The sequence below is a fragment of the Sorex fumeus genome, unplaced genomic scaffold (genome assembly GCF_029834395.1).
Source record: "Sorex fumeus unplaced genomic scaffold, SorFum_2.1 ptg000006l, whole genome shotgun sequence".
NCBI classification, from domain to species: Eukaryota; Metazoa; Chordata; class Mammalia; order Eulipotyphla; family Soricidae; genus Sorex; species Sorex fumeus.
The window spans coordinates 38,766,326-38,793,311 of NW_026606063.1; the positions used below are offsets into that span (position 1 = coordinate 38,766,326).

At 40.0% G+C, this 26,986-nt stretch overlaps 1 protein-coding gene across 1 annotated transcript in view; it reads left to right on the forward strand.

Annotated features, from left to right (window-relative positions):
- Positions 1 to 26,986, forward strand: part of EXOC6B (exocyst complex component 6B) — a 598,998-nt gene that overhangs the window by 93,021 nt on the left and 478,991 nt on the right. The window contains exon 6 of the mRNA XM_056129778.1: positions 5,389 to 5,593. Coding sequence (XP_055985753.1) covers positions 5,389 to 5,593 — 205 coding nt within the window. The remainder of the gene's footprint in view (positions 1 to 5,388; positions 5,594 to 26,986) is intronic.

The following is a 26,986-nucleotide window of genomic DNA, read 5'->3' on the forward strand; positions in this document are numbered from 1 at the left end:
CCTGGGTTTGAGTCCCAGCAGTGCCAAGAGTGATCCTTGAGCACAGAGCCAGGAGTAAACTTGGAGCACTGGTGGGTTTGGCCCAAACTCCTATCCTCACGCCCCCAACCCCCAAAAATTTGCCACAGAAACCAAATCTTGTTTACTAGTTATGTTTAATTTTTTATTATTATTTTTAAATTTTTTAAATTTTTATTTATTTATTTTTTAAATTAATTTTTAATAGTGAGACATCATGAGGTACAGTTGCAGACTTACTCATTTTTGTGCTTGGGTTTCAATTATACAATGATCAAATACCCATCCCTCCACCAGTGCCCATTTCCCACCACCACGGATCCCAGTATCCCTCCTACCCCCTATCCCCCCCATCCCACCCTGCCTCTGTGGCAGGGCATTCCCTTTTGTTCTCTCTCTCTTATTGGGTGTTGTGGTTTGCAAAAGAGGCAATGGGTGACAATCATGTTCAGTCCATAGTCTACTTTCAGCATGCTTCTCCCATCCTGGGAGGAACCTCCCAACACCTTTATTTGGTGTTCCCTTCTCTATCTGAGCTCCCTTTTCCCCTAGCATGTGTGGTTGGCCTCCAAGCCATGGAGTAAAATTCCTGGTACTAATCTTGGCCATTTTTGGGTGTTAGTCTCCTATTTTGTTACTTTATGTTCCCCATGAATGCAATCTTTCTATGTCTATTAGTTATGCTTAATTTTTATTGGGGCCGGATGTTTGCCTTGCACGCAGCCGGCCCGGCCTAGCTGGGTCTGATTCCTCCGCCCCTCTCGGAGAGCCCGGCAAGCTACCGGAGTATCGCGCTTGCTCGGCAAAGCCTGGCAAGCTACCCATGACGTATTTGATATGCCAAACACAGTAACAACAAGTCTCACAAAAGAGACGTTACTGGGCCCACTCGAGCACCTCGATGAACAATGGAAGGATGGTGCAGTGCAGTGTAATTTTTTATCAGGTTATTTCTTCTTTTCTTTTTAAAATTATGTTGCTTTCATGCATAACTTATTTTTCATACTGAGCCTTGCCAATCTTAGTTTTATTTGTTATTTTAGTATTATGGAAGCTTTGATATTTATTGGATACAAAATTATTTGTCATTATCACCATTATTATTATGATATTTTTTTGGGTGAGCTAGAGCGATTGCACAGCGGGTAGGGCCTTTGCCTTGCACACAACCAACATGGCCGACTGGATTTCGATTCCTCCGCCCCTCTCAGAGAGCCCGGCAAGCTACAGGCAAGCTACAGAGAGTATCTCGCCCGCACGGCAAAGCCTGGCAAGCTACCCGTGACTTATTCGATATGCCAAACACAATAACAACAAAGTCTCACGATGGAGACGTTACTGGGCCTGCTCCAGAAAATCGATGAACGACGGGAGTATAGTGACAGTGACAGTTTTTTGGGTGCAGAGCACATCCCGTAGTACTTATGGCTTTCTCTTCTTTTTTTTCTTTTTTGCTTTTTGGGTCATACCCGGCGATGCTCAGGGATTACTCCTGGCTCTACACTCAGGAATTACTCCTGGCAGTGCTCGGGGAACCATATGGGATGCTGGGAATTGAACCCAGGTCCGCCGCGTGCAAGGCAAACGCCCTAACCGCTGTGCTATCACTCCAGCCCATATGGCTTACTCTTTTTTCTGTGCTCAGAGATAATTCATGGTATTGCTTGAAGATGCACACGCATGCTGGGAATTGGACTGGGGTTTTAACTGGGATTGGCTGCTTGTTGACCACTGTATTATCTCTGTGACCCCTCTTTTATTATATGTAAAATGACTGCTTGTGTTACAAAAATAATGGTTGTCTGATATTAATTTAGCCATTCCTGAACTATTTTGTTTTTCCTTTGTGTGTGTGAAGTGGGGTCCTGGCACACCTGGCAGTGCTCAAAACTTATTTCTGACTATGTGCTCAGAGATCACTCCAGGTAGTGCTTGGGGGACTGTATTGGTGGCAGGATTTGAACGAGGGCTGGCAAGTACAATGCCATCCCTTAATCCTCATGCTATCTGTTTGACCTTTTTTTTTTTTTTTGGGTGGATGGGCATGACACACTGTGGCACACTGTGATCCTGTTGATCATTGATTTCCTCGAGCAGGTACCAGTAACGTCTCCTTCATTCTAATCCTGAGATTTTAGAAAGTGCCACATTTGAGGCTCTTTCAGGGTCAGGAGAATGAGACCCATTATGTTACTGTTTTTTGGCATATTGAATACGCCATGGGGAGTTTGCTAGACTCTGCGTGTGGGCAGGATACTTTCGGTAGCCTGCCAGGTTCTCCAGAGTAAGAACTAGATAATAAGTGGGCATATTTTAGTCAATATTTTACTTTAACCAATTTGTTGTTCTCAATCTGAAATAGGTTTTTATTATTGTTATTGTTATTATTATTATTATTGTAAATCACATAGCTGGATCTTACCTTCCTCCTCCTCCCCTGGCTTTTCCCTTCCCTTCCTTCCCCTTCCCTGGTTAATACAATTGATAGGATACAGAAACATCCCAAACGTCCAAAGAAAAGTGTATAAAGAAATTGTGATCCACATATACAATGGAGTTATGTAAGAAAATCATTGTCACTGTCACTGTCCTCCTGTTGTTCATCGATTTGCTTGAGCGGGCCCAGTAACGTCTCCATCATGAGACTTGTTGTTACTGTGTTTGGCATATCGAATACGTCACGGGTAGTTTGCCAGGCTCTGCCGTGCGGGCGAGATACTCTCGGTAGCTTGCCGGGCTCTCCGAGAGGGGCGGAGGAATCGAACTCGGGTCGGCCATGTTGGCCACTTGTAAGGCGAACGCCCTACCGCTGTGCTATCGCTCCAGCCCATGTAAGAAAATATGAGAAAAAATGTAAGTAAATATGAAATCTTGGCCTTTTCTCCAATTGGGTAGAATTAGAGGGACTCTTGCTAAGGGAAATAATTCTGAGGGAGAAGGACAAATACTGGATGACCTCACTCATCTATGATATTCAGAAACAAAGCAAGGGAATTGACTGTGCCCAATGAAAACAAACCTTTGGACTTTGACAAAGGTTTGGAGGGAGGGAATTTGGAGAGCAAGTGAAGACTAGAAGTGTCCTGAGGTCAGTGGTAGAGGGTATTTGGCACTTTGGTGATGGAGGCTCAGTAGCTTTAGTGTGTCAAAGGCATAAACATTAATACTATTGTAACTATGTTACTTCAATGGTAGTAAAACCAGAAATCTTACTTACGTTTTAACAGAAGGCAGAATGATATGTTTATTTAGTTTTTTATATTTGTCATGCATTTACTATTTTTGATGCTCCTCATTTTTTCTGTGAAGTCAAGTTACTGTCTGCTGATGTTTTCTTTCTGGCTTCTTTTAGCATTTCTTTTAAGTTAGATCTACCATAAGGATTGTTTTAATCTTTGTGTGGCAATGTATTTTAATTTCATTTTTAAAGGGATGGACATCAGCTAATGGTTGGTTGTTTGGTTGACTTTATACAAATCTGAACTGATGAGGTTCCGCTTTTTCAGTGGATTTGTGGGTAGTATAGGGAGCGCATTAAAAATTTGTTTACTTTTCAAGTGTATTTGAGTTTCTGCTTTGTGCCAGCCCTCCTGTGTGTGTGTGCTTGCAGCCCCCTAGTTGCCTAAGGATGTGTGGATGTGTGGAGGCGTTACCTAGGGATGTGTGGAGGAGTGTTCTGGCCCTTTCCCATGCCCCATGTGTGCGTGCCCAGCCTCAGTCAATGCAAAGAGCTTGTCAGCAGTGACCTCATCTTTCCAGACCTCCCTGTTAAATTTCTGGCTAGACCTTCTGCCATTTGTCCCAATCCAAACTAATTTGAGACCAGTTGAGTTGAAGACTGTTCCTTATTTTACTTTTCTTTTTCTTCTCTTTTTTAAAACTGAATTTCTACTTGTACTAAAAATACCCGCTCTATTTGGTGCTTCCTTTTTTCTTGCTGTGCCAAGAGTGGAACCCATGACCTCAGACATTGTAAAACGTGCACACTCCTTCCTGAAACTGCACCCAGGACCCTTGGTCATGCTAGCTCCAAAGGCAAGGAACTGCCGATTTTCATGGCCAATCGTATCAAGAGGGGGTAATGGAAGTATTCCTACTTTAGGACACCATGGAGTCCCCACTGTTAGGAGTTTTCATGAGTTAAACACTTCTCAACTTGTTGTTTTCCTTTGGTCAATTTCCAGAACTTTGAAATAACTGTTTGGGATAATTTTTATTTAGTTTTCATTTCTCTATTTTGGCTAGATGATCTGGTAAGTACCCATTGTCTAGCCTTGAGTATTTCATTTTATAGTAAGGTTATTCCAACTTTGAGGTGATTTTGATTTTTTTCTGTCCTTTTAAAATTTTTTCTATTATTATTATTATTATTATTTTTAGAGCATTACAAAGCCATTCATGATTGAATTTCAGTCTTATAGTATTCCAAAACGCAGCCCTCCACCAGTGTACATTTCCAGGCACCAGTATTCCCAAGTTCCCTCCCATTACTCCCCACCCCTTGCCTGCCTCTTTGGCAGGTGCTTCTCTCTCTCTCTCTCTCTCTCTCTCTCTCTGTCTCTCTCTCACTCTCTGTCTCTCTCTGTCTCTCTCTGTCTTTCTGTCTCTCTCTCTCTCTCTCTCTCACTCTCTGTCTCTCTCTGTCTCTCTCTGTCTTTCTCTCTCTCTCTCTCTCTCTCTCTCTCTCTCTCTCTCTCTCTCCCTCCTTTTGGGTATTATAGTTTGCAATATTGATACTGAAAGGTTATCAAGAATATCCCTTGTTGTTCTTTTTTTGTTTGTTTTGTTTTTGGGGTCACACCCGGCATTGCTCAGGGTTTCCTTCTGGTTCAACACTCAGGAATCATTCCTGGTGGCACTCAGGGGTATTATATGGGATGCCTGGGATTGAGCCTGGGTCTGCCGTGTGCAAGGCAAACACCATACCTACTATACTATCTTTTCCACTCCCCTGTTCTTCTTCTTCTTTTTTTTTTTTATAAATTAATGGGGTATATCGTATTGTCTTTATTTATTTTTTTATTCTTAATATTTTAATTTAATATATATTTTTTATTAGTGAAACACCATGAGGTACAGTTGTAGACTTACAAACTTTTGTGCTCCCTGTTGTCCTTTATGTAATGAATTGTTAGATTTTTCAAAGTTATCTGATTCTTGAGATAAAATCTTTACTAATTATAAATTACTTAATTAATATCAAAATTCTAATGTTGTAACGTTTTCATGTTGATTTTTAAATTAAAACTTAGTAATAGATTTATTTTTTGTAGTGAAAACTAATTTAGATTAGACCCTTTGCCTAAGTAATAGATTGGTGAGTTTAAGAAGAACTGAATTGAGCTCAAGGTGATATAATTTCTCTTATAGGCATTACCCTGCCCTGAAGACTCTGGAACATCTCGAGCATACCTATCTGCCTCAAGTAAGCCACTATCGATTCTGCAAGGTGATGGTGGACAACATCCCCAAGCTCCGAGAAGAGATTAAGGATGTGTCTATGTCTGATCTCAAAGACTTTCTGGAAAGTATCCGCAAACATTCAGACAAAATTGGAGAGACTGCCATGAAGCAAGTAGGTCTTGGATTTTGGCTGATAATATTACAAGTATTCTATCAAACACAGGTTTCTCTTCGTGTAGTCTCTTAATTGCTTCTTGTCATTTAAGTCCTTCTTTATGGCAACTCCTGACTTAAAGAGGAGTTTAATTTTTTTTTTTTTTAAATAGAGCAGTGAATTATTTACTGGTCTGTTGTTTTACTCTGTGGATGTTCAGTAAATGCTGATTAACTTTGATGTTTTCTGTCTGGGCTTTAAAGAGGTTTTCCTTTGTGTTTGGTACCCCAGCTACAGCTGGCAGTGCTTGGGAGCTACTTAGAGTTCCACTCTTAGTATTTGGGGATTGCTCCTCGAGGTGCTCAGTGGGGATTGTTTCCAGGGGTGTTCAGAGGGGAATGCCACGACCCTAGAGGTGCCCAGGAGCCCGTGTGGTGCCAGGAATCAAAACCAGGGCCTCGTGCATGTTAAGGCAAGAATTCTATCTTTGAGCCACATCTGCAGCCTGAGGATTTTCCATTTTCTGAGTACTTTTCTTGATGTAATTTGAAGTCTGAGATTTTAAAACATTCCCTTTCTTTAATGAGCTAAATTGCACCTTTGATATAGTTACTTTTGATAGTTAATTGTGTAAGCAATATGTCATGATTAATTTATGAATATTTTTATAATTGTTAGTTTGATATTTGTAGGTATCAGTGAACAAAGGCATGTTGGCAAGTGCTATGGGTTAGGAGAGAAAGGGATTTGTTTACAGCTAGCTATGCATACACAGATATGTTAGAGGTACTTAGAGTTTTCTTTTAGTATTTTTATCTCTAAAGCCTTTGAAACTCTAGAAACATTCACGTTTGTCATTAAGAATATTGTAGTAGCAATGATTTGCAATGCTACTTGTCTTTTGAAATTTAAGTCAAATTGGTTTCATTAAAGTTTCTCAGTATATCTTATAATATGGTAATATGGCCTTTAATGATAAATAGACAATTCCTTTGTTCATGGGGAGTGTTTTTTGGTTTTGAATGAGTCATTTGAGCTTTTTTTTTTTCCTAATTTTTTTGGGGGGGAGGGGGACACCTGGTGGTGCTCCGGACTTACTCCTAGCTCCGGGATAAGAACTCAGAGGGGATGTCAGGAGACCATATGGAGTGCTGGGGATTAAACCTGGGTTGGCTGCATCCAACGCAAGCTGCCTGACTCATTTTACTATTACTCTGGTCCCCAGTCACTTGTGGTTCTTATCATTCTGTGAAGCAAGAAGGTGTACTTCATGTTTCCACTTTCAGCTAGCCTTGGTCATTTTCTCTAGGATATCTATTGATTCTTTAAAAAAAAAAAAAGGATATACTAGTAATCTCTTCCAGAAGGAATGCAGATATTCTTTTTCCTTTTTCCATTTTCATTTTGTCCGTGGTATATTTTACAAGTGAGAAGTTTGAAACTTGTTGATGACAAACCTGATAAAAGTAATCCTGTCGTTTTTCCAGTGGAGAAGAAACAAAGTTTATCATTGAAGATGCGCTTTTGCTTTGCTGCGTGTAAAAGTTCAGGAATGAAAGCATTTTTAACACTAGTCTTTAACTAAAAAAGGTAAAGGCCCTCCCGTTGATCGTCGATTTGCTCGAGCGGGCCCAGTAACGTCTCCACTGGAGACTTTGTTGTTACTGTGTCTGGCATATCGAATACTCTCGGTAGCTTGCCGGGCTCTTTGACTAATTTTTTCTTAAGCTTTAAGAACATAAAGGATTATAGTACAAAGCCTCGTGGAACTCTCTGTGTTAGAGTTACTTTTTTCAGGTCTCTACTTCAGAAATTAGCTTTACTTCCTTTTTGATAAAAGAAGATTCTATGAAGAATATTTTTATTTCATATACTATCTGGTATTTTCTTTAATTACCTCAAAAATTATGACTTGATCATCTTAAAATGGCATAAAAGGTTATTTTCTATATTCCATAAAAAGTATCCGACGTGAAGTTTTTTACCATCCAATGGTTAATCTTTGTATACTATTAATTGCTTGTTTGTTGTTGTTTTTGTCATATAAAGAAACAAATCCTTTTGTAAATGCAGGAATTATTTGATCCCTTCTAGAACTATTCATCTCAATAGCTTTGATTGCAAGTATAGTCTTGTGATATTATACATAGGCATATATTCCTGGTTAAAATTCTTTTGCCTTCATTTATATATTAAAATAAATGCATAAATATGAATGGACATATACTACACATATTTACGTTTTTTTTAAGTGCAGTATTGGGTTGAAATTTAGTGGATTTGCCTGGGGATTCTACTATGGGAAATATTGTCAATCTTTATTATTTGTTCATTTATAATTTTTATGGGGGCCACATGTTGAGGTGGTTACTTCCGGTCATATTGTCGGTGTTGAAGCTGGACATGTGGTTTCAGAGATCCAGTTCAGGGCTTCACCCTGGCAAACCTGTGCTCTAATACTTGAGCTACATCCCTGGCCCTTGGGTCTTCTTTAAAGCAGCTGGGAAAACCCTTCCTTTCTCCTATCCCATTTTCTATGTTGGCTTTCTTTCCTTGTAATTTTAAAATAGTTTCATATCTGTTTCATAATTATTTTAGCTTGAAATGATTTCGTAAAAATGTCTGACAAACCTCTTTGTTAATTGTCTACTGTTTTCTAGTTTTCCTTTTGAAATTGATTTCTCTAATTCACTTGTTATGGACTTGATTTGTGCAGGGGGGAAGTTCTGTAATTTTTATTTTGATTAACTTGCCTTAGGCCTTGTGGGACTAAATAACATTTGTAACGTAAACATTCTTGGCTAGATTGATTTCTGTGTGAGGCCCTTTAACAAAGGGAAGGATTTATTTACTTTTAAAATTCTAACTTGGCTTTGCTAAATATATATAGGTTATATAGTACTGATGCTTAAGAAAGGAGCTTGTTGCCCTTAGTTCCCAGACATTCTTCCTTTAGTGGTGGGTTGTGACCCTTGGGTGAGATTAGTTGTCACCACAATTCTTTCAGTCCCTGACTTTTTTTTTTCAAAGTTGGTTTTATCTAGAGTAGAATGTGTTCTTTGTGTGTGTGTGTGTGTGTGTATGTGTGTGTGTGTGTGTGTATGTGTGTAGAATGTCTTTTGACACAGAGCTGTCCCAGTACTGCCAACTGGGCTCACGTACACTCTGCAATGGCTACCAAGTAAAAAGAGCATTGCTGCTGAAACCTTTTTCTTTTTCTTTCTTTCTTTCTTTCTTTCTTTCTTTCTTTCTTTCTTTCTTTTTTTTTTTGGTGCTGAGCACAGAAATACAAAATTTCTATAGAATGTGGTCTTGGGAGTCAGAGAAGTTGGTGTGCAGTTGGTCTGATGTTTCTGGATTTACTTGATATACATACATTTTCTTTTTGGTTTGGGTATTTTTATTCTTGTACTATTTCTTCTTGCTCTTTGCTGAAATGAATGACCTATCATTAGGCTAGGAGAATGTAATAGTGACTTGTATTTGTTTACTTTTTGGGAAGCCACAACCTGTGGTGCTCAGAGGCTTCTGACTCTGCTTAGGGATTTCCCTCAGCTGTGCTCAGAGGACCATGTGGTGATAGGAATTGGAGCTAGGCCTCCTGCATGCGAAGAATGTTCTCAGCCCATTGAGTTCTCTCTTTGGCCTCTGGAAGCAGTATCTGGGGATTTTTAAAACAGGCAGCAGTCAGAATAGCTTGGTAGTATTGCAGTATAAAAGATTCCTGAAGAGGAGAGAAGGGATTTAGTGTTTGTTTATTAAGCTACCGAGAGTATCTCGCCTGTGCGGCAAAGCCTGGCAAGCTACCCGTGACGTATTCAATATGCCAAAAAACAGTAACAACAAGTCTCACAATTTGTGAGATGTTACTGGTGCCCACTCGAGCAAATGGATGAACAATGGGAAGACAGTGCTACAGTGCTATTTAATACATCAACTTTAGGGTGTAAATTAGATGAATAAATTTGTGATGTTAGTCTAATGGTATGACATTGAAAGAGTTACTGAAAATTAAATTTAGCTTTCATATTAAAGTTAGATTTTTAGTCTGCTTTTAAAAGATGTGGGTCCTTTATGTAACTGAAGTACTTAACTTAATCTCAGACATACAATAAATGTTAATTTTTTCCCAAAAGGACTATTTTAGGTGAATCTGAACTCTGAGAGTATAGGTTTGGAGGTAGAGGTTAAATAGCATGGTTTTTTTTTTTTACATTTTTTACATACTTTTTTTTACATACATTTTTTAATTCCTAAAATTGTTTTCCATATTGATTTTTTTTTCTTTTTGGGTCACAACCGACAATGCACAGGTGTTTCTTCTGGCTCTGCACTCAGGAATTACTCCTGGCAGTGCTTAGGGGACCATATGGGATGCTGGGAATCGAACCTGGGTTGGCTGCGTGCAAGGCAAACGCCCTACCCACTGTGGCCCCCTCCATATTGATTTTGACTTGAATTTGATCTTATATTTCTGCTTGCCTTGAAGTAATTTTGTTTTAAATTATTTTAAAATATTTTGAACTTGATTCTTAATTCAAAAGTACATTTATATTAGTTGACCATTAAGTTTGAAAGGACACGTTTCTTGCATATGGTCTACCCACTATACTCCTCTGGCTTACCCTCACTGCATGTGGATCCAGGGATGAGTGTAGCAGGATCTGGCCCAAAACAGCAAAAAAAAAAAAAAAAAAAAAAAAAAAAATGAAAAAAGAAAAACACTAAAAAGAAAAAATGATTAATATTCCTTTAACTAGTATTGAAAAATAGTTTCATAGTATAACTTGAAGACCATTTGTAGTTAGTTTTGGAGCTTTCTGTTCAGGGTAAAAAGAAAACTGTATAGTGCGTTTATATGTGCATGTAATAAACATAATATTTTATTTATTTTTCATCCAAATACTAGCCAGACCTGACCATGTTTAACTTCTGAGATGAGATGAGTTACTGTGCGCATCCAGACAGTTTGGTATGGTCTGGATGATTTGTTTTGACTATGCAAAGCAAACTATCTTATTAGGAAAAATTTTCCTTTAAACTTTAAAAGAAAATTGTCATATATGTTCTCAGTGTAGTTTTGAACATAACAAATGTATGGTATGGTTATCCTAAAATGAAGAATGAGTTTTCTAACACACTATCTCTTACAAGTACACATATTTGTGATACTTGTTATGCTTAATATTTCTTTATTAGTTTCAGTTTATAGAGATAATTTCGTTTTGAAACTTGCCTTTTACTGAGCTTTGGTTTTTATTCAAGGGCGGAGGTATTTAAAACATTTTGATATATTGGGGCTGGAGAGATAGTTTAGCAGGTAGGGTACTTGCCTTGTGCATGGGTTCAGTCCCTGGTATTCCATATGGTTCCCGAGTCTGCCATGAGTAATTCTTTTTTTTTTTTTAAATTTTTATTAGTGAGATATCATGAGGTACAGTTGTAGACTTACAAATTTTTGCACTTGGGTTTCAATTATACAATGATCAAATACCCATCCCTCCACCAGTGCCCATTTCCTACCACCATGGATCCCAGTATCCCTCCCACCCCCCATCCCCCCCATCCCACCCTGCCTCTGTGGCAGGGCATTCCCTTTTGTTCTCTCTCTCCTCTTGGGTGTTGTGGTTTGCAAAAGAGGCATTGAGTGGCAATCATGTTTGGTCTATAGTCTACTTTCAGCATGCTTCTCCCATCCTGGGAGGATCCTCCCAACATCCTTTATTTGGTGTTCCCTTTGCCATGAGCAATTCTTTAGTGCACAGCTAAGAGAAACCCCTAAGCATTGTCAGATGTGCCCCCCAAATATCAACAAAAACAACAACTTAAAAAGTAATTTGATATCTTAAGAATGAACTGATGACTGGAACACAGTACTATAGAAATTAGCCGAAGCACATACAAGAATTTAGTAAGTGGCCAAGGCGTTGCCCTGCCAAAGGCACAGACATACAGATCAGCCAGACACCATCAGGGTACAAGGTCAGTGAGAAAGGCAGCACAGTAGAGGAGGACACTTTCTTTGTCATCTGATGGATTTAGCTTTGTTGTACAAACAACAGTGCATGCCTCAGGAGAGGCACCCTGCTCCTGTAGCATTTATAAGGGAGATTTGGAAAAACACTGAACATAGGGTCCAGAGTGGCTAGGGAGAATTATCATATCAGAATTCTCATATCCTGCTCCCGTAGCATTTATAGAGGAGATTTGGAAAAACACTGAACATAGGGTCCAGTGTAGCTAGGGGGAATTCTCATATTAGAGTGTTGTCTTACCATCCTTATCTTGTGATTGTCTTCCTCCTCCTCCTCCTCCCCCTCCTCCTCCCCCTCCTCCTCCCCCCTCCTCCTTCTCCTCCTCCTTCTCCTCCTTCCTCTTCTTCCTCCTCTTCCTTTTCTTCCTCCTTCATTCCTTCTCCTCCTTCCTCCTCTTTCTCCTCTTCCTTTTCTTCCTCCTTCATTCCTTCTCCTCCTTCCTCCTCTTTCTCCTCTTCCTTTTCTTCCTCCTTCACACTTCCCACCTTCTTTCTATATTGTGCTTATTTTTTCAGATGAGCTGTGGTTATTTTTTTTAAATGAGCTAACCTAGTCTTTTTTGGAAAAAAAATTATTTCAGGGAGGTTTGGGTGGTGCACAGGGGCAATTCCTGGCTCTGTGTTCAGGAGTGACCCCTAGAAGTGGTCAGGGAACCATATCAATGGTGTCAAGAAATCACAGGTGATGTAATTGTGTGCTGTCTCTCCGGCCTTGAGCTGATTTAGTCTTACCTGAATCATCTCTTTGCAAAGCTATGGGAATGGGAAAGGCAGAGAGCCACTAAGGGTCTCTCAGCATACCACAGCAGTGCTGAATTCCATTTATGTGATTATTGCTGTAGTTATTTGTCTTCACAGTCTGTGGTCTCTCTGAAAGGATGAAGTTTTATTTTTTATCTTAAAATCTTTATTACCATGCTGACACAGTACTTAGTGATGCCAATGAGCAAATAGCTAATAAAACTTTTGTCTTTTAATCTTCATTATATTCCCTTGTTTTCCTTTTGATTTTTAGACACACATGGCAGTGTTCAAGGGCTACTCCTGATTCTGTGCTTAGGGGTCACTCCTGGCAATGCTTAGGGGACAATATGTGTGGTAGGGATGGAACCAGGTCAGCAGTATGCAGGACAAGCACCTTCATGCCTGAACTCTTTGCCCCTTGTCTTATGGTCTTTCCCCGCCTTTGATTTCTTGGGCCATATCTGGCAATGCATAAGGGTTATTCTATGCTTAGGGGCTCTGTCCTTCTCCTTCTAATTAACTTCACTCAGTATGTTACATTTCAGATCCATCCAAGAAGTAGCAAATTGCATGATTCTTTTTTTTCCCTTGTAGCCCCATTGTGTCTATGCAGTCCTATGCCCATTGCAGCACCATTCACAATAGCCAAAATCTGGAAACACCAAAATATCCAAGGACAGATGAATGGATAAACAATCAGGCTACCTTGAAGTCTACTTTTAATTGCAGCAGTGTATCTGCATGCGCTTTAGTTTTCTGATGCAATATAAGAGCAGAGCGATAAGGAACACTAGGAGCTTGAGAAAAACCTCTAACCTGAAACAAGTCAGAACAAACACACCAAAAAGGAAGTTGGAGAAGACAGACATTATGCCAGAGGAGGAGGCTTAGAGGGCAAAGCAATCGCCAAGAGCATTATGAAAGCACGAGAAGTATGTTACACATAAAAAGCAGACCCAGAAAAGTTTCATAAAGGACATTTAGAGAACAAAAAAGTATGCTTTGATGTATAAAAGTGTGCTATCAGAAACTTCTTAAAATAGGGCTTAAAAAATAAGCTTGAGGGACTGGAGTGATAGCACAGTGATAGCACAGATTTACCTTGCACACAGCCGACCCTGGTTCGATTCCCAGCATCCCATATGGGCCCCCGAGCACCGCTAGGAGTAATTCCTGACTGCAGAGCCAGGAGTAGTAACCCTTGAGCATCACTGGGTGTGACCCAAAAAGGAAAAAAAAAAAACCTAACTTGAGAGAGTGATGTCATCAAGAAGGCAGTGTAGGTTGCTTCTTTTCCTCAAGACTGTTGGCAACTATTTATGAGCAAAACTGAGAGAATGGGAGTGAAGCTCAAGCAGCCCTTCTTTGCTGTAACACAGAGGCCAAGACAGACTGCATTAGATGGGTGAGAGGAACAGTTACATGCTGATTGTGTTGTCTCTTCCCAGGCTGTTGTAACCCGCTGAGAGATTCTCCCCTAAACCTGCTTTTCCCCAGCAGGAAGAGAGTGACACCCAACCTCCAGGCATTGGATCACTTAGTGACAGCCCTTACTTTGACTTTACCTCAGAGAGGTCACAGGGGAATCTGTGGAGTCCAGCTACTAGGAATCTGAATGTGAGAGGTCAGGGAGGGATTTCTAACAACCCACATTTGGGCCCTGACAGACTCAACTCATTCCTACATGCAGAATCCCAGCCATAATAGCGAGCCATAGCTTTTGGAAAACCAAGCCCCTGGCAGAGTGCCAGGCAGCTCAGTGTGGAGACAGGGCTGCCTGATTCTGGACCTCAAATGAGCAGAATACTGCAACTGGGTCTGCCCATGTCAGAAAAGCCTCATTGTGCACACACCTTTGGAGTTGGGTGCTCAGTTCCACTGGGCAGGAAGTGCTGATGAGAAACTAGCATGTGTCCCGGTAATAGTAGAGTTGAGAGGCAGGCAGGCAGGCAGATCTCATCACTCCTAGAGCAAAGCTTTTGGCCCTGTTCAAACAGGGAACTTGGGACATGGATTGGTTGAGTTGAGACCACAAATAAAGAACCTTATGGCCTTGGAATTGCTTCTCCTACCACAACTGGGCACAAAAGCTAATTTGTAGTCCCACTTATTACTGAGCACAACCTCTAGCAATCTAACCAGAGCATACAGGCAGCTTCAAACCAACCCAATAGCCCTGCTTACATGACACGTGAACAGAAAATAAAATCCTTGGCATTGCTATTCTACAGAACAAAACCAGTGTTCTCAGCTGAGTAGTATATCCAGTGCCTATACTTGCCTCGTTTGTTTCCTCAATCAGTGACCCATGCTTGCCAGGGCAAGGAAGCTAACTCTTAGTCCCATCTGCAGCAGAGAATAGTATCCAGTCCCAGCTAACTATTAAGCCAGACCAGCAAATCTGAGGCAACTGCAGAATCCATCTTCACTTCATTTTTTTCAAGGAACCAAGCCAGCAGCTCTTTCCCACAGTTCTCAGTGAGTGACACCAATCTCAGGGCTTGTACAGTTGCCATAGTACAGCAGGTAAGGTATTTGCCTTGCACGCAGCCAACCCAGGTTCTATCCCCAGTGCACCAAATAAAGACTCCTGAGGTTCACCAGGAGTGACCTGTGATCACAGAGCCACAAGTAAACTCTGAACATTCCCCCAAGCCAAAATAACAGCAACAGCAACAAAGGGAAGAGAAGGGAAAAATGAAACAAAATCCTCCAAACTTGGCCATGCAGAAGAAAGAAATCAGTCACTTGGATGATGAGACATTTGCAGTTACCTAGTCAGAGGGACAAAAAAGCAGAAAGGAATGAAAACTCAAGAAAGTCTAGGGTACTCACAGGACAAAATGAAAAGAAACAATATTTGCATTGTTGGAATTGCAAAAGAGGAGAGCATTTGTCAGAGGTTAACATCTGCTCATGATAAAAAATAAAAAAAAACACCTTTTAACAGCTTAGGTATAGAAGGAATGTGCCTCAATATATTAAAGGCCATATATGTTAAGCCCCTAGCTAATATCATACTCAATGGTGAAAGCTTGAAAACTTTCCCTCTAACATCAGGAATAAAATATTGGTGTCTGCTCTCATTATTCCTAGTCAGCTCTATACTGCAGTCTCTTGCCAGAGCACTCAGGTAAGGAAAAGAAACAAAGCAGCAGAATTGGAAAGGCAGAAGTAAAATTTTGTCTGTTTGCTGATGACATGATTTTCTGCATAGAAAATCCTAAAGACTGCATTGAAAAAACCCTGTTAGATACAATCAGTAAATTCATTACAGTTAGAGGTTATAAAATTAACACACACACAAATCTGTAATATTTTTGCATACTAACAATTACAGGAGGAAGAAATAAAATGATGCCCATTATAATAGTATCAAAAGCAAAATGTTTGGGACTAAACTTAAAATGTAAGAAAAAACCTCATGATAATGTTAAGATACAGATGAAAGAAATAAAAGAAGATACAAGTAAATTGAAAGATTTATGATTTGGAAGCATAAATATTGTTTAATTGTCAGTATTATCAAAAGCATTATAGATTAAATGCAATTGCTATCAGGATTTCAGTGGCATTTCCATCCCCCCAATAGAAAAAAAATCAATTTTAAAGTTTGTATACAATTCCAAAAGACCACCATATAGGCAAAATAATCCCAAAGAAAGGACAAAATGGGAGCATTACGTTTCCTGAGTTCAAGTTACATTCTAAAATCATAGAAATCAGAACAGTATGGTATTAGCAAGACAAAAACAGCCCAGAAAAATAGATAACTAGACCAAAATTGAGAGTCCAAACACATCAAACAGTAGAACAAATTGAATAATACTCAGTGAAGAAAAGACAGTCTCTTCAATAAATGATGCTGAGTAAAATTAGATATTCACACATGAGCAATGAAACTAGACATGAGCAATGAAACTAGACACCTAATATATACATCATTCACAGAAAGTAACTTGAAGTGATTTAAGGATTTAATGTAAAGATTTAATGTAAATATTTAAATGTAAGATCTGAAACCATGCCATTTCTAGAAGAAAACAGGAATAAAGCTTCTTGACATAGGTCTTGATAATGACTTTTGGATATGATACCTAAAATGCAGACAACAATAGCAAAAATTGAGATTACTGGGATGGGAGCAATAGTACAGTGGGTAGGACATTTGTCTTGCATGCAGCCAACCAAGGTTCGATCCCTGGCATCATATATGGTCCCCCAAACACCACCAAGAGTAATTCCTGAGTGTAGGGCCAAGAGTAAGCCCTGACCATGACCTGGTGTGACCCAAAAAGCCAAAAAGAAAAAAAATCACAACCCCCCCCCCAAATCCCACAGTGAGATTACATCAAATTAATAAACTCTTTTTGGCAGTGAAACAGTCAGCAGTAAAAAACAAACAAATGGGACATGCATTTGCAAACTATATTAATGATGAGGTTACTAGTCTCAGTATTTAAATAACTTATACAGCTCAGTAGCAAACCCATCTGAGTTCATAAAAGTAAATCACGTAAAAAAGCAGTCAAAAGATCTGAATAGTCATTTCCCCAAAGAAGATATACATAAGTAATTAACAACAACAACAACAACAGCAACAACAACAACTCAATTTTGTGTAAGAACTTTATCTGTAAATGGAAGAAATGTTTAATTTGAGGTCCTTAGGGGATTAGCACCACCCAAAAAATTTTGGTGGATGTTTCACCATTGGGACAAAACCACAGAGCTTAAATAGGAAGAGCCAGAGAGATAAGACAGCCAGTAGAGTACTTACTTTGTACTTGGCTGACCTGAATTCGATCCCTGGCAACTCGTAAGATCCCTGAGCATCACCAGGAGCGATCCCTGAGCCCAGAGCCAGGAGTAAGCTCTGAGCGTCATTGTGTGCGTGTCCTAAAAACAAAAACAGTACAACAAAACATAAGAAGTTTCTATAGACAGAACTGCAGAACTGTGTGCAGTTGATAAATTCATAAAATTGTTTAAAAGAGGAAGGAAAATATGCAAAAGGATGTTTATACATACAATAAAGGCAAAAAAAGAAGTTCTCTGTGAAGGTGATAGTATTTATTAGTCTTTAGAAGACTTAGCACCATCTCCTCAGCATCCCAAACCCAGGCATCAGGATGCTGATTTGTTGATACTTGTTTATGTGGGTGTGAAACAAAGTCATCTAGCTGTCATGGTGAGTGTGCATGAGTTCTCTCCCCCCCCCCCCCCCCAGCTATGGCGGGTGGGGTATGGGGTCACACTTGGTTCTGTGCTCAGGGACCACTTTTGATGGACCCTTCATATGGTGCCATCATCTGAGGTCAGCCACATGCAAAGCAAATATCTTAAATGCTATACTATCTCTCTGACCCGAGTTTGACTCTTCTAACTAATTCCTAATGATAGCATATCTCAGTCGCCACTACACTAGTTATTATAGAAATGCAAATCTAAACCACAATGGGTTATCACCTCCTTGGTGTCTGCTAGAAATACAAGAGATTGCCCATTCTTGTGATAACATAAGGAACCCTTGTGCACTTCTGGTGGGATTCTAAACTGGTACAGGCCCAGGAGACTGGCCCGTGGTTGGAAGCTTGTGGGTGTTGGGTGGTGGGGGGCAGGGAGGGTCAGCAGGTAGAAGGCAGTTAGGATAGAGAAGGGACCACTGTGACAATAATAGTTGGAAATGATCACTCTTTACAAGAATTGAAAACTGAAAGTAGGTCAAAAGATATACATGATAACCTTTTGGTACCTGTACTGCAAGCCATAATGCCCAAGAGGAAAAAGAGTAGGTGAGGGAGAGGAAGGGAGGAAGAGAGAGGGAAAGGTAGGAAGGGGGGGAGAGAGAGAGAGAGGAGAGAGAGAGAGAGAGAGGGAGGGAGGGAGCACGGGTGGGGGGGGAGGGAGGGAAGGAGGGAGGGAGGGAGGGAGAGAGAGAGGAGAGAAGTGTCTGCCATAGAGGCAGGCTGTGTTAGTCAGGGCAGAGGGAAACTGGGGGCATTGGTGGTGGCAAATATACACTGGTGAATTGATGAATGCTGGAACATTGTATGACTAGAATGGAATCAAGAACAATTTTATAACTGTGTATCTCAGGGTGATTTAATAAAAATAAATAAATAAATTTAAAAAACACTTTTATAGGCCCTATGGAAAACAGAATGTAAGAGTCTCAAAAACAAAACTAAACAAAACAGAACTACCACATGATGCAGCAATATATTCACAGAAGCAAAAACAGACACTTGGAAAGATATTTGTGCCCTCATAGTCATAGCAGGATTATTTGCAATCACATGGAAACAATCTAAATGTGCATCGGGGGAGTAGATTCAGAGTTATAAAATGATGCGCCAGATATAAATGAAATTAAGGTCCTATCAATCCTCTGCTGTATTTTGTGCCTTATTAAAGAACAGAATTTGTTATGGGCATCAAAGCAAATGCTTTTTTTTTATAATATGAAAAACTCAAGGCTGATGATGAAATTTTGAAAGAAATATGCTTTACTTTGAATTCTTTTTGGCGGGGAGGTCCTGCTGTGCTCAGGGCCTACTTTTGGCTCTATTCTCACGAATCACTCTTGGTGGTACTCTGGGAACCATATGTGGTGCCTGGGATAAACTGGGGTCAGCTGTGTGCAAGACACGCAACATACCCCTGTATGTCTTTGGCTCTGCCCTTAGTTCTTAAGATATTTATCTATGTTCAGAAGAGGCTATGAATTCTTCAGCATTCTGTTCTGGTTACAAAATAAATGTCATACAATGCCATCCGCAACTGTGGCAATCCCAGACACTCATTTCGTACTTTGGCACGCATTGGTAAAACTAGTGAGTGGTCCCTCTGCAATTGCCAGAGTGAACAAAAAAAAGAGGAAGATGAAAGAGCAATAAGTGAAATGAGGGTTGATGAGCTTCAAGACTTCTATGGGAGAGAGCCAGTGACTTCATTGTTTCACTGAAAAACTTTCTGTTAAATTTAAAATAAAGGAACGTATGCATGTGGTTTTTCTTGGGAAGTCTGTGCAGTAGCTGAAGTTCATTCCATTACTGTACTCCTGGGATGTCATACTGCTCCCCAGTATCATTAATAAACGCATCACCCCAATTTGGGATTGAGATTCAATTTACTTGCCTCTCTTTTGACTTGAATTGGAGACTACTGCTTTCTGTCTAGTTTAGGAGATGGAAATGAATTGGCATTATTAATAGAAATATGATAACTAGCTATGTTTTTTAATATATCACTTAACTTTTGAAATATACAATGATATGAAAATGGGCTTTCAAAAACATGCCTTGTATATAAAATGTAAATGCATAGCTTAAGTTTTGCTAAATATTGTTATGCAGGGGATCAAGAACATGTCAAGTCCTTATCAGATAAAATTTACATTTGGTCAGGCATAGCTTCTCTCTGCCATTCTAAAAGATGAATGGGAGTGAACTGCATTTTCTGTTTCATCATTGAAATGGACTCTTGAACCCTGTTCTGGCCCTGAGGTACAGGAGGTAGGGTGCTTGCCTTGCATGTGGCCAACTTAGGTTTTATCCACAGCATCATAAATGGAATCCTGAGCCATGCCAGGAGTGATCCCTGAGCACAAAGCCAGGAGTATGCCCTGAGCACAGTTGGGTGTGATTTAAAAACAAACCCTTCCCTCCCCTTCCCCAAAAGAAAACAAAAACCAAACTTGGGTTGATTATGGAGTGATCTCTTATGACTGGTCTGACTGAGCTAGTAATCTCGTATTCTGAGTATTTGTAAAGTTACAAATTCTGTTGGCTTTTCATTTTCCATGTTCATTTGTACATAATGTACCTCTTTTTAGCTAGCATTCTCAAGGACGTTGGGTTTTTATTATGAATTGAACTTGCACTAATTGCAACCTAGGAGAGGTGATGCTTTATGTTTGCCATGTCAGTATGTGAGGATACAGAATACAGAGCAATGATAACTTTCTTTGTCGTAACTTTTGGATCAAGTAAGCTCATATCCACTCCTAGTCATATCTCTTACTTTGTAGACTGGAGCTTCTTAAACTATTTTGGGCTCTCCCCCATGTCCACCCCCTTGATTGTCCCTCACTGAAGAATAGAATTGGTTGTGATCCCACCAGCCACGGAGCCTATCAGGTGCCTTCTTCCTTAGTGATCTCATCCTTCTTGAGTGCTCCCATGAAAGTTTTCTTCACCACATTCTGGAAGCAGCTGTGACTGAACTTGAGGTTATCAAGATGAACTTGGGGTCAGTCTACTCTGGGGCCCACTTTTGATCTGCCCCAGTAAGGCCTGGCAGAAATTGAGCACATGCTCCCCGTTTTCCTCTGCACAGCCTTTCACTTAGCGAAGTCATTGGTCACTTCTCAGAGTGGACAAAGCCACCCGGAGGATTGATGCTCTTGTTAGACAGCTCTTGTAATTGGTAGCTGAGATGTTCTTGAATCAGTTTGCCACTTTTGGCAAGGCAGCACTGGCCTGTTTTATGATTCTTTTTCTGTTGATCTCAGTGTGATGATGGTAGCTCTTTTGCCCAACCCTTCCACTTACTGGACCACACAGGTGGGATGCCAAGATCAATACAGATGATCTTGCACAGCCTGCGGTGGGTTTTGTGGGGACAGCTTCTTGGTGTTCCAGGAAGGTGGCACAGGTGACCCTTTGCGGTCTTGGCCCTGAATCGCACCAGTGACAATAGTCAACTCATCCTGTCCCAACTCGTGGTTCACAGGGTCCTGCTGCTCCAGCTGCCCGTGCATGGGTCCTGTCTGGCTTCTTCAGCGTGCCTCTGTTCACCTGAATCTCCATGGTGAGGTCTGCCTTCTGGTGCAGAGACAGTCAGCACTTATGGGGGGTGGCGGGCAGAATGCATGTGGCCTGCTAGTGCTTTTTCATGTTGGCGAAGTCCTTCTTCAGGTACCTCTTTGCCATCTTCATCTGCCACTTCTTGCAGTACTTGGTGAAAGTCTTCTTAGATTTGTGCCCATTCGTATAGAAGCATCTTTTGTACTCATCATGATATGCTCATCAAGGATGGTCTTAAAGTTGTGGCGGCCGTGAGGGGGTCTCCATATATCCCACGCACACCCCCTCTTTCTCCCTGGATGAAGTCTCTGCAATGGCCGCAGCTCCACCAACTCCATATTTAGCTCAGATCCTGGTCTCACACCTTCATAACCCTTTTCTGCCTGAGAACTTTTTGTGAGACATATAGGTATTCTAACTAGTAATACAAACATACTGATAATAAGTCATAAAGGAGTTCTAGTTTCAAACAGTGTTTTTCTATTTTTATTTTTAAATTTTTATTAAAGTTTTAAAAAGTTTTTTTTTTAAAAGTTTTAAAAGGTTACATAACTCCCAGTTTGAGTATCTAGGTGGTAGATAGATATTTGTAGCACCATCAATGGGAAAGATTATTGATTCTGGGTTCAAGCCTAAATCTTTTACTTATAATGTGACCTGACAGAACACTTAATCTAAGTGTTTTTCTCTTTTATTAATAAAGATCAAAACAGGGCTATGTGCATATTTATGTATAAATACCACGAGTTGTGGTATTTAACACATAGTGGGCAGGTAAAGCGTTTTTATCTTGAGATCTGTATGATTTTAATCAGACAGCTAAAGTCTTTGGTTACCTTAGTTATTTATAATCTTATAATAACTGTTTCCCTGCTTTTCCATCTTCTAAAGCATTGTGACTTCATTTTTCCATGAGTCTTTTAAAATAAAGTAGTATTTAAATATATGAGAACTACTGTTGGGGAGGGAAAATTATTTTTGGGGATTTGAGTCACATCCCATCAGATTCATAGCTTCTCCTGGCTCTGCTCATGGGTCACTCCTGGTGATGCTCCAGTGACCATATGTGGCGTTGGGGGTGGAACCAGGGTTGGCTGTGTGCAGGGCAAGTAACTTAATCCTTGTACTATATCTGGAGTCTCTAGTAGGGAAACTTTTGTGGTTTATTTTCAGGTTTTAGTGATAAGAAATACAGGGTTTTTGTTTATTGGTTTTTCCTATTTTATAAAGATGACTTTAATGCCACTGAGAAACCAAAACCTACACCAGCTTAAATAGATTCTCGTCATAGAGACCGTTGAGACTTCGATGTTTTCTTTATTTTATTGTCAAAAATCGTATTTTGGGTTCATCCATATCCTTTCCTATAGTTTCTTCAAACAATTTCATTGTTTCTCCAGTGATTATGTTTCTCAGTGATGAGATTGAGTTTATACTAAGTTTAGTGTCCTTTTAAAAAATCTGTGCTGATGTTTCTTGAGAGGAGCATGTCAGTTCACTGGTGGCTCTGTCTTCTTGTCCGCCACCTTCGACCTCTGCCACGTGTTCGGGGTGTAGTGAAGCCAAGTGCGAGGCTTGGCTCTCGAATTCTTCCAAGCCCCTGTGGCGTGCTCTCTGACCTGAGCGATAGCTTACTCACCCTGGAGAGACCCAGTCGAGAATTCCTAGGATTGTTGTGCTCTCAGCAAGAGTTTTATTCTTGTCCTCTGTGTGATGTTTTCGTTACTGAACACTAAAACTCCATCAAAATAATGCAAAGGGAACTGATAAATGAAGACATAAAAAGAAGGAAAGAAAGAAAGAAAAAAGAAACAATCAAACACGGTCTCTGAAAGGCCAGAGTAACTTTTCCAAGGATGGTCTAGAAGAAGAGGAATTAGCTTAATTTCCTTTGCCATGTCCTAGATCTCGTTGAGAAGTTTCAGGAGATAACCCTAAAATAGTTAGAATTTTAAAAAATTACACAGAAAAATAATTTGAAAAATGCACATGGGGTTTTTAAAGCATGTTAGATTCAGGTAATCACCACAGTGGACATGATACAGAACAATTTTTATCACCTCCTCTAACTCTTCTTTTGTGCTTAAATGTTTATTCTACCCCTAATACACAGATATTGACTTTGAAATATATTTAAAAAAATACAGAGAATGGAAAGCACATCTAATACGGGATGAAGACTACCAGAAACTTCAGGTTAATTATTATTATCCTATTCATGGAATGTAAGGAAATGTGGCATTTTAAGGAAATGTGGCCATGTTGAGTATCTCAACAGAACTTCAAACTTCAAAGCACAAGCACAGGAAAGTTAAATTTTGCCTTTGAAGAGCAATAAATGAACACCTCAGTAGTCCCTATTTCTAGATCTGTGTGATTTTGAGCTTAGAAGCTTTATGGTTTTTGTGAGCCTAATTTTCTTTCATTAGGCGGTGAATGTACAGATGGCTGCCCTAAGATGGTTAGGACATATTAAAACATTGGGCTAAGAAGTACAGGACACAGTTAGATCATTCAAGTTGTTACTCAAAACTCCTTGCTTTGTTGTTTATAAAAGAATGCTGAACAAAGCAATGGCAAGAGGTTATACTGTGAGTTGAAAGTTTTCAACGGGCTGCATTTTATTTGTTTTGAAAGCTTGCAAACGAAGTTGTTCTGTTGACAAGTTCTGGTTACTCTACCTTCCTGACATACTTTTCTAATTGCCTTTCTATAGCAAATTTAGAACAGCTTTCAATTATTCCTTGTGTGTGTGCATGTAGGGGAGAAAATTCTTTGCAGATCAGAGCAGTAGTCTGTGGAGGTAGGAAGACTGTCAGGTTGTGGTGCCTACTTGCACGTGTGTGTGTTTGTTTAAATTCAGAAGTCGGCCAACCGTTGAGGCCTCTGAGTGTGGTTAGACATTAAGACAGAACAGTGATAATGGATCTTTATGTAATTTTAAAAAAAGTATTTGGAATTTTTTTTTAAAATTGAGAAAATATTGTTCTAGAAATCAGAGTGGCCTGTCAAGGGAGATGGTCACACTCTATACCAAAGAGTTGTTAATGATGTTGGGAGGGAAGTAGGGACCTTAACAGCTCCTGTTTTAGAAACTTCTTGACCAGTGCTTAGGATGTGTTCTGCCCTGCTGCACACAGCCATATTGAAAAGGGGACTTTAAGTCATTTGGGACTCTAGAACACTCATTGAGGAGAGGGCTCTACCTGGGACAGGCATTTAGAATAGGGGAACGTGCAGCTAGGATAGGCTCCGGAAGTAGAACTATGATTTCCTGGCTTATTCTTGAGGCCATCTGTCTGAATTAGTTTTATCTTTTTGCTCCTACAGAATCTAGAATACTATTTGTATGAACTAGGCATTTAGCAAATTCTTCTTATATTATACAGATATTCTCTTCTCTTTTTTATTAGAGCATGTATGTGTTCAAGGACAGAGGATCCCCATGAATATTTGTAAGACTTCTCTATTTTCCTGTTTTTCTTAGCTATTGGTTTCCTGAAGATGCCTATGACAGATAGATTTAATTTTGTGGGGTGGGTCACACCCCGTGGCGCTCGTGGGCCACCCCTTGCTTGGTGCTTGGGCTCCATTGCCAGCCGTGCCCTGGTGACCATTTAGCACCAGGGATCGGACCTGGAGCTGCCGCATGCGCTCCAGCACTCAGAGCCACCTCCCAGGTCCTGTTCTATTCAACTTTTAACACCTGAGGTGTCATTTTTCGTGAAAACCCAAGGTGAATTTTTTTCACTTAGGTATAAATGACTCATCCAGTGAATCTTTTCCACTTCTATATACCAGTGAATATGTATATTTTTAATCTGTGGTAAAATATAATAATATTTCAAAAATATTTAAAATAATTTTTAATGTCTAGTTTTGGGTTTTAAATATATTCATTTGTTGTGCAGCCAGTACCCTATTTGTCTTTAGAACTTTTTATCTTCTCAGAAACTTTGGACTGGTGAATTTTGAGCTTGTGATTTGAGCTCTGGGACTTGAACAAATAAAATCTTGTATATGTGTATTAAAAACTAGTGATCTCTCTCTCTCTCTCTTTCTCTCTCTCTCTCTCTCTCTCTCTCTCTTTTGTGGGGTCTATACCTGGCAGTGTGGACCAGGGGTAACTCCTGGCTCTGCACTCAGAAATTATTCCTGGCGGTACTCAGGAGATCGTATGGGATTTGGGGATTGAATCCCTTGTAGACTTCATGCAAGGCAAGTGCCTTACCTGCTGTGCTATTGTTCAGGCCCGGAACTAGTAATCTCTTTGCAGGAAAGAAAAGTAAGTGAAGAACAAAATTGGAATTGACAGGACAAACTTTGCAGTTAACAAGAAGTTAGACTGTACATCTTTTTTTTTTTTTTATAGATAGTGGTTTTTTTTTTTCCCCCCTTCAGTTTCCTTAAAAGGAGTGTGTTGAGGATAATAACAGTAAATAGTCTCTACCCTCTCAGTTTTGCCAGGCTTTTGTGTTTGGAAGTGTGTGCTTGCTGTAGTCTTTGTGTTTTAGAGTGATACAGAAAGCGATATTTTAAGCTTCAATTATTCAAATAGTACTTGAACCAGGGTGGTCCTCATCGACATTTTTGAAGACTTGAATGCCATTCAGAGTGGAAATTTTATCTTGGTGCCAGAGAATTTATGGATAAAGAGTATCTTCTTTTCAGGAATATGTTACATTTGACTTTGTGTAAATCCTGTTACTAGGGGCTGGAGTGATACCACAGTGGTAGGGCGTTCGCCTTACAAGCAGCCAACATGGCCGACCCGAGTTCGATTCCTCCGCCCCTCTCGGAGAGCCCGGCAAGCTACTGAGAGTATTCGATATGCCAGACACAGTAACAACAAAGTCTCCAATGGAGACGTTACTGGGCCTGCTCGAGCAAATCGACGATCAACGGGAGGGCCTTTACCTTTACCTCGAGCAAATCCTGTTACTGATTTCTACCTTTTCTTTGCTTTCTAAATAAACCATGATAGTAAATAAACAAATATCCCAGAATAGTGTAACCTTTTAGATCACAACCAAGCTAGTTTAGCTCTTCTCAGTCTGCTAAAATGTGGCTTTCTGTGCAGCTCTGTTGAAGAGTCAGTGGCCTAACTAAACTTGTCCTCTCTTGCTCGGTCTCAGTAGGTCTTTTTTTTAAAAATTAAATTATTATTATTATTTTTTGCATTTTGGGTCACACCCGGCGATGCTCAGGGGTTACTCCTGGCATTGTACTCAGGGATTACTCCTGGCGATGCTTGGAGGACCATATGGGATGCCAGGGATCGAACCTGGGTTGGCTACGTGCAAGGCAAACGCTCTAATCTTTGTACTATCACTCCGGCTCCCCAGTAGGTCTTAAGGCAGAGTTGGATCTCTAGCACTGGAGAAGAGAGGTATCAATAGCAATAGTTAATAAACATTTTAGGGGCATAAGTCTTTAGAGGATGGAGTGGAGGTTATGAGTTCTTTTTCTGGAAAAATAATCAGATGAACAAAATTTTTTCATAAAATACCTGGGGCTTTAGGTATTTAGGTATTTATATGTAGAGAAATACATATAATTTTATATCCCTTGCAGGAGCCAACTAGATTATTATTACCCAGTGTCATATTTGGGATCAGTGTCAGATTCAGTAGTATATTTGGATGCTCCTCTTTTAGTTTCTGCATGATTTGTGAAGGGTATGTAGTAGAAAAGATTGAAGAGAGTTGAAGCCATTTCAGTTTAAATTTTATAGCATCAGTGGAAATGGATTTACCTTCCCTAACATATTCATAAGTAGATTCAAGATGTTGGCTAATTTTTCTGATTTGCCTAATTTAAGTG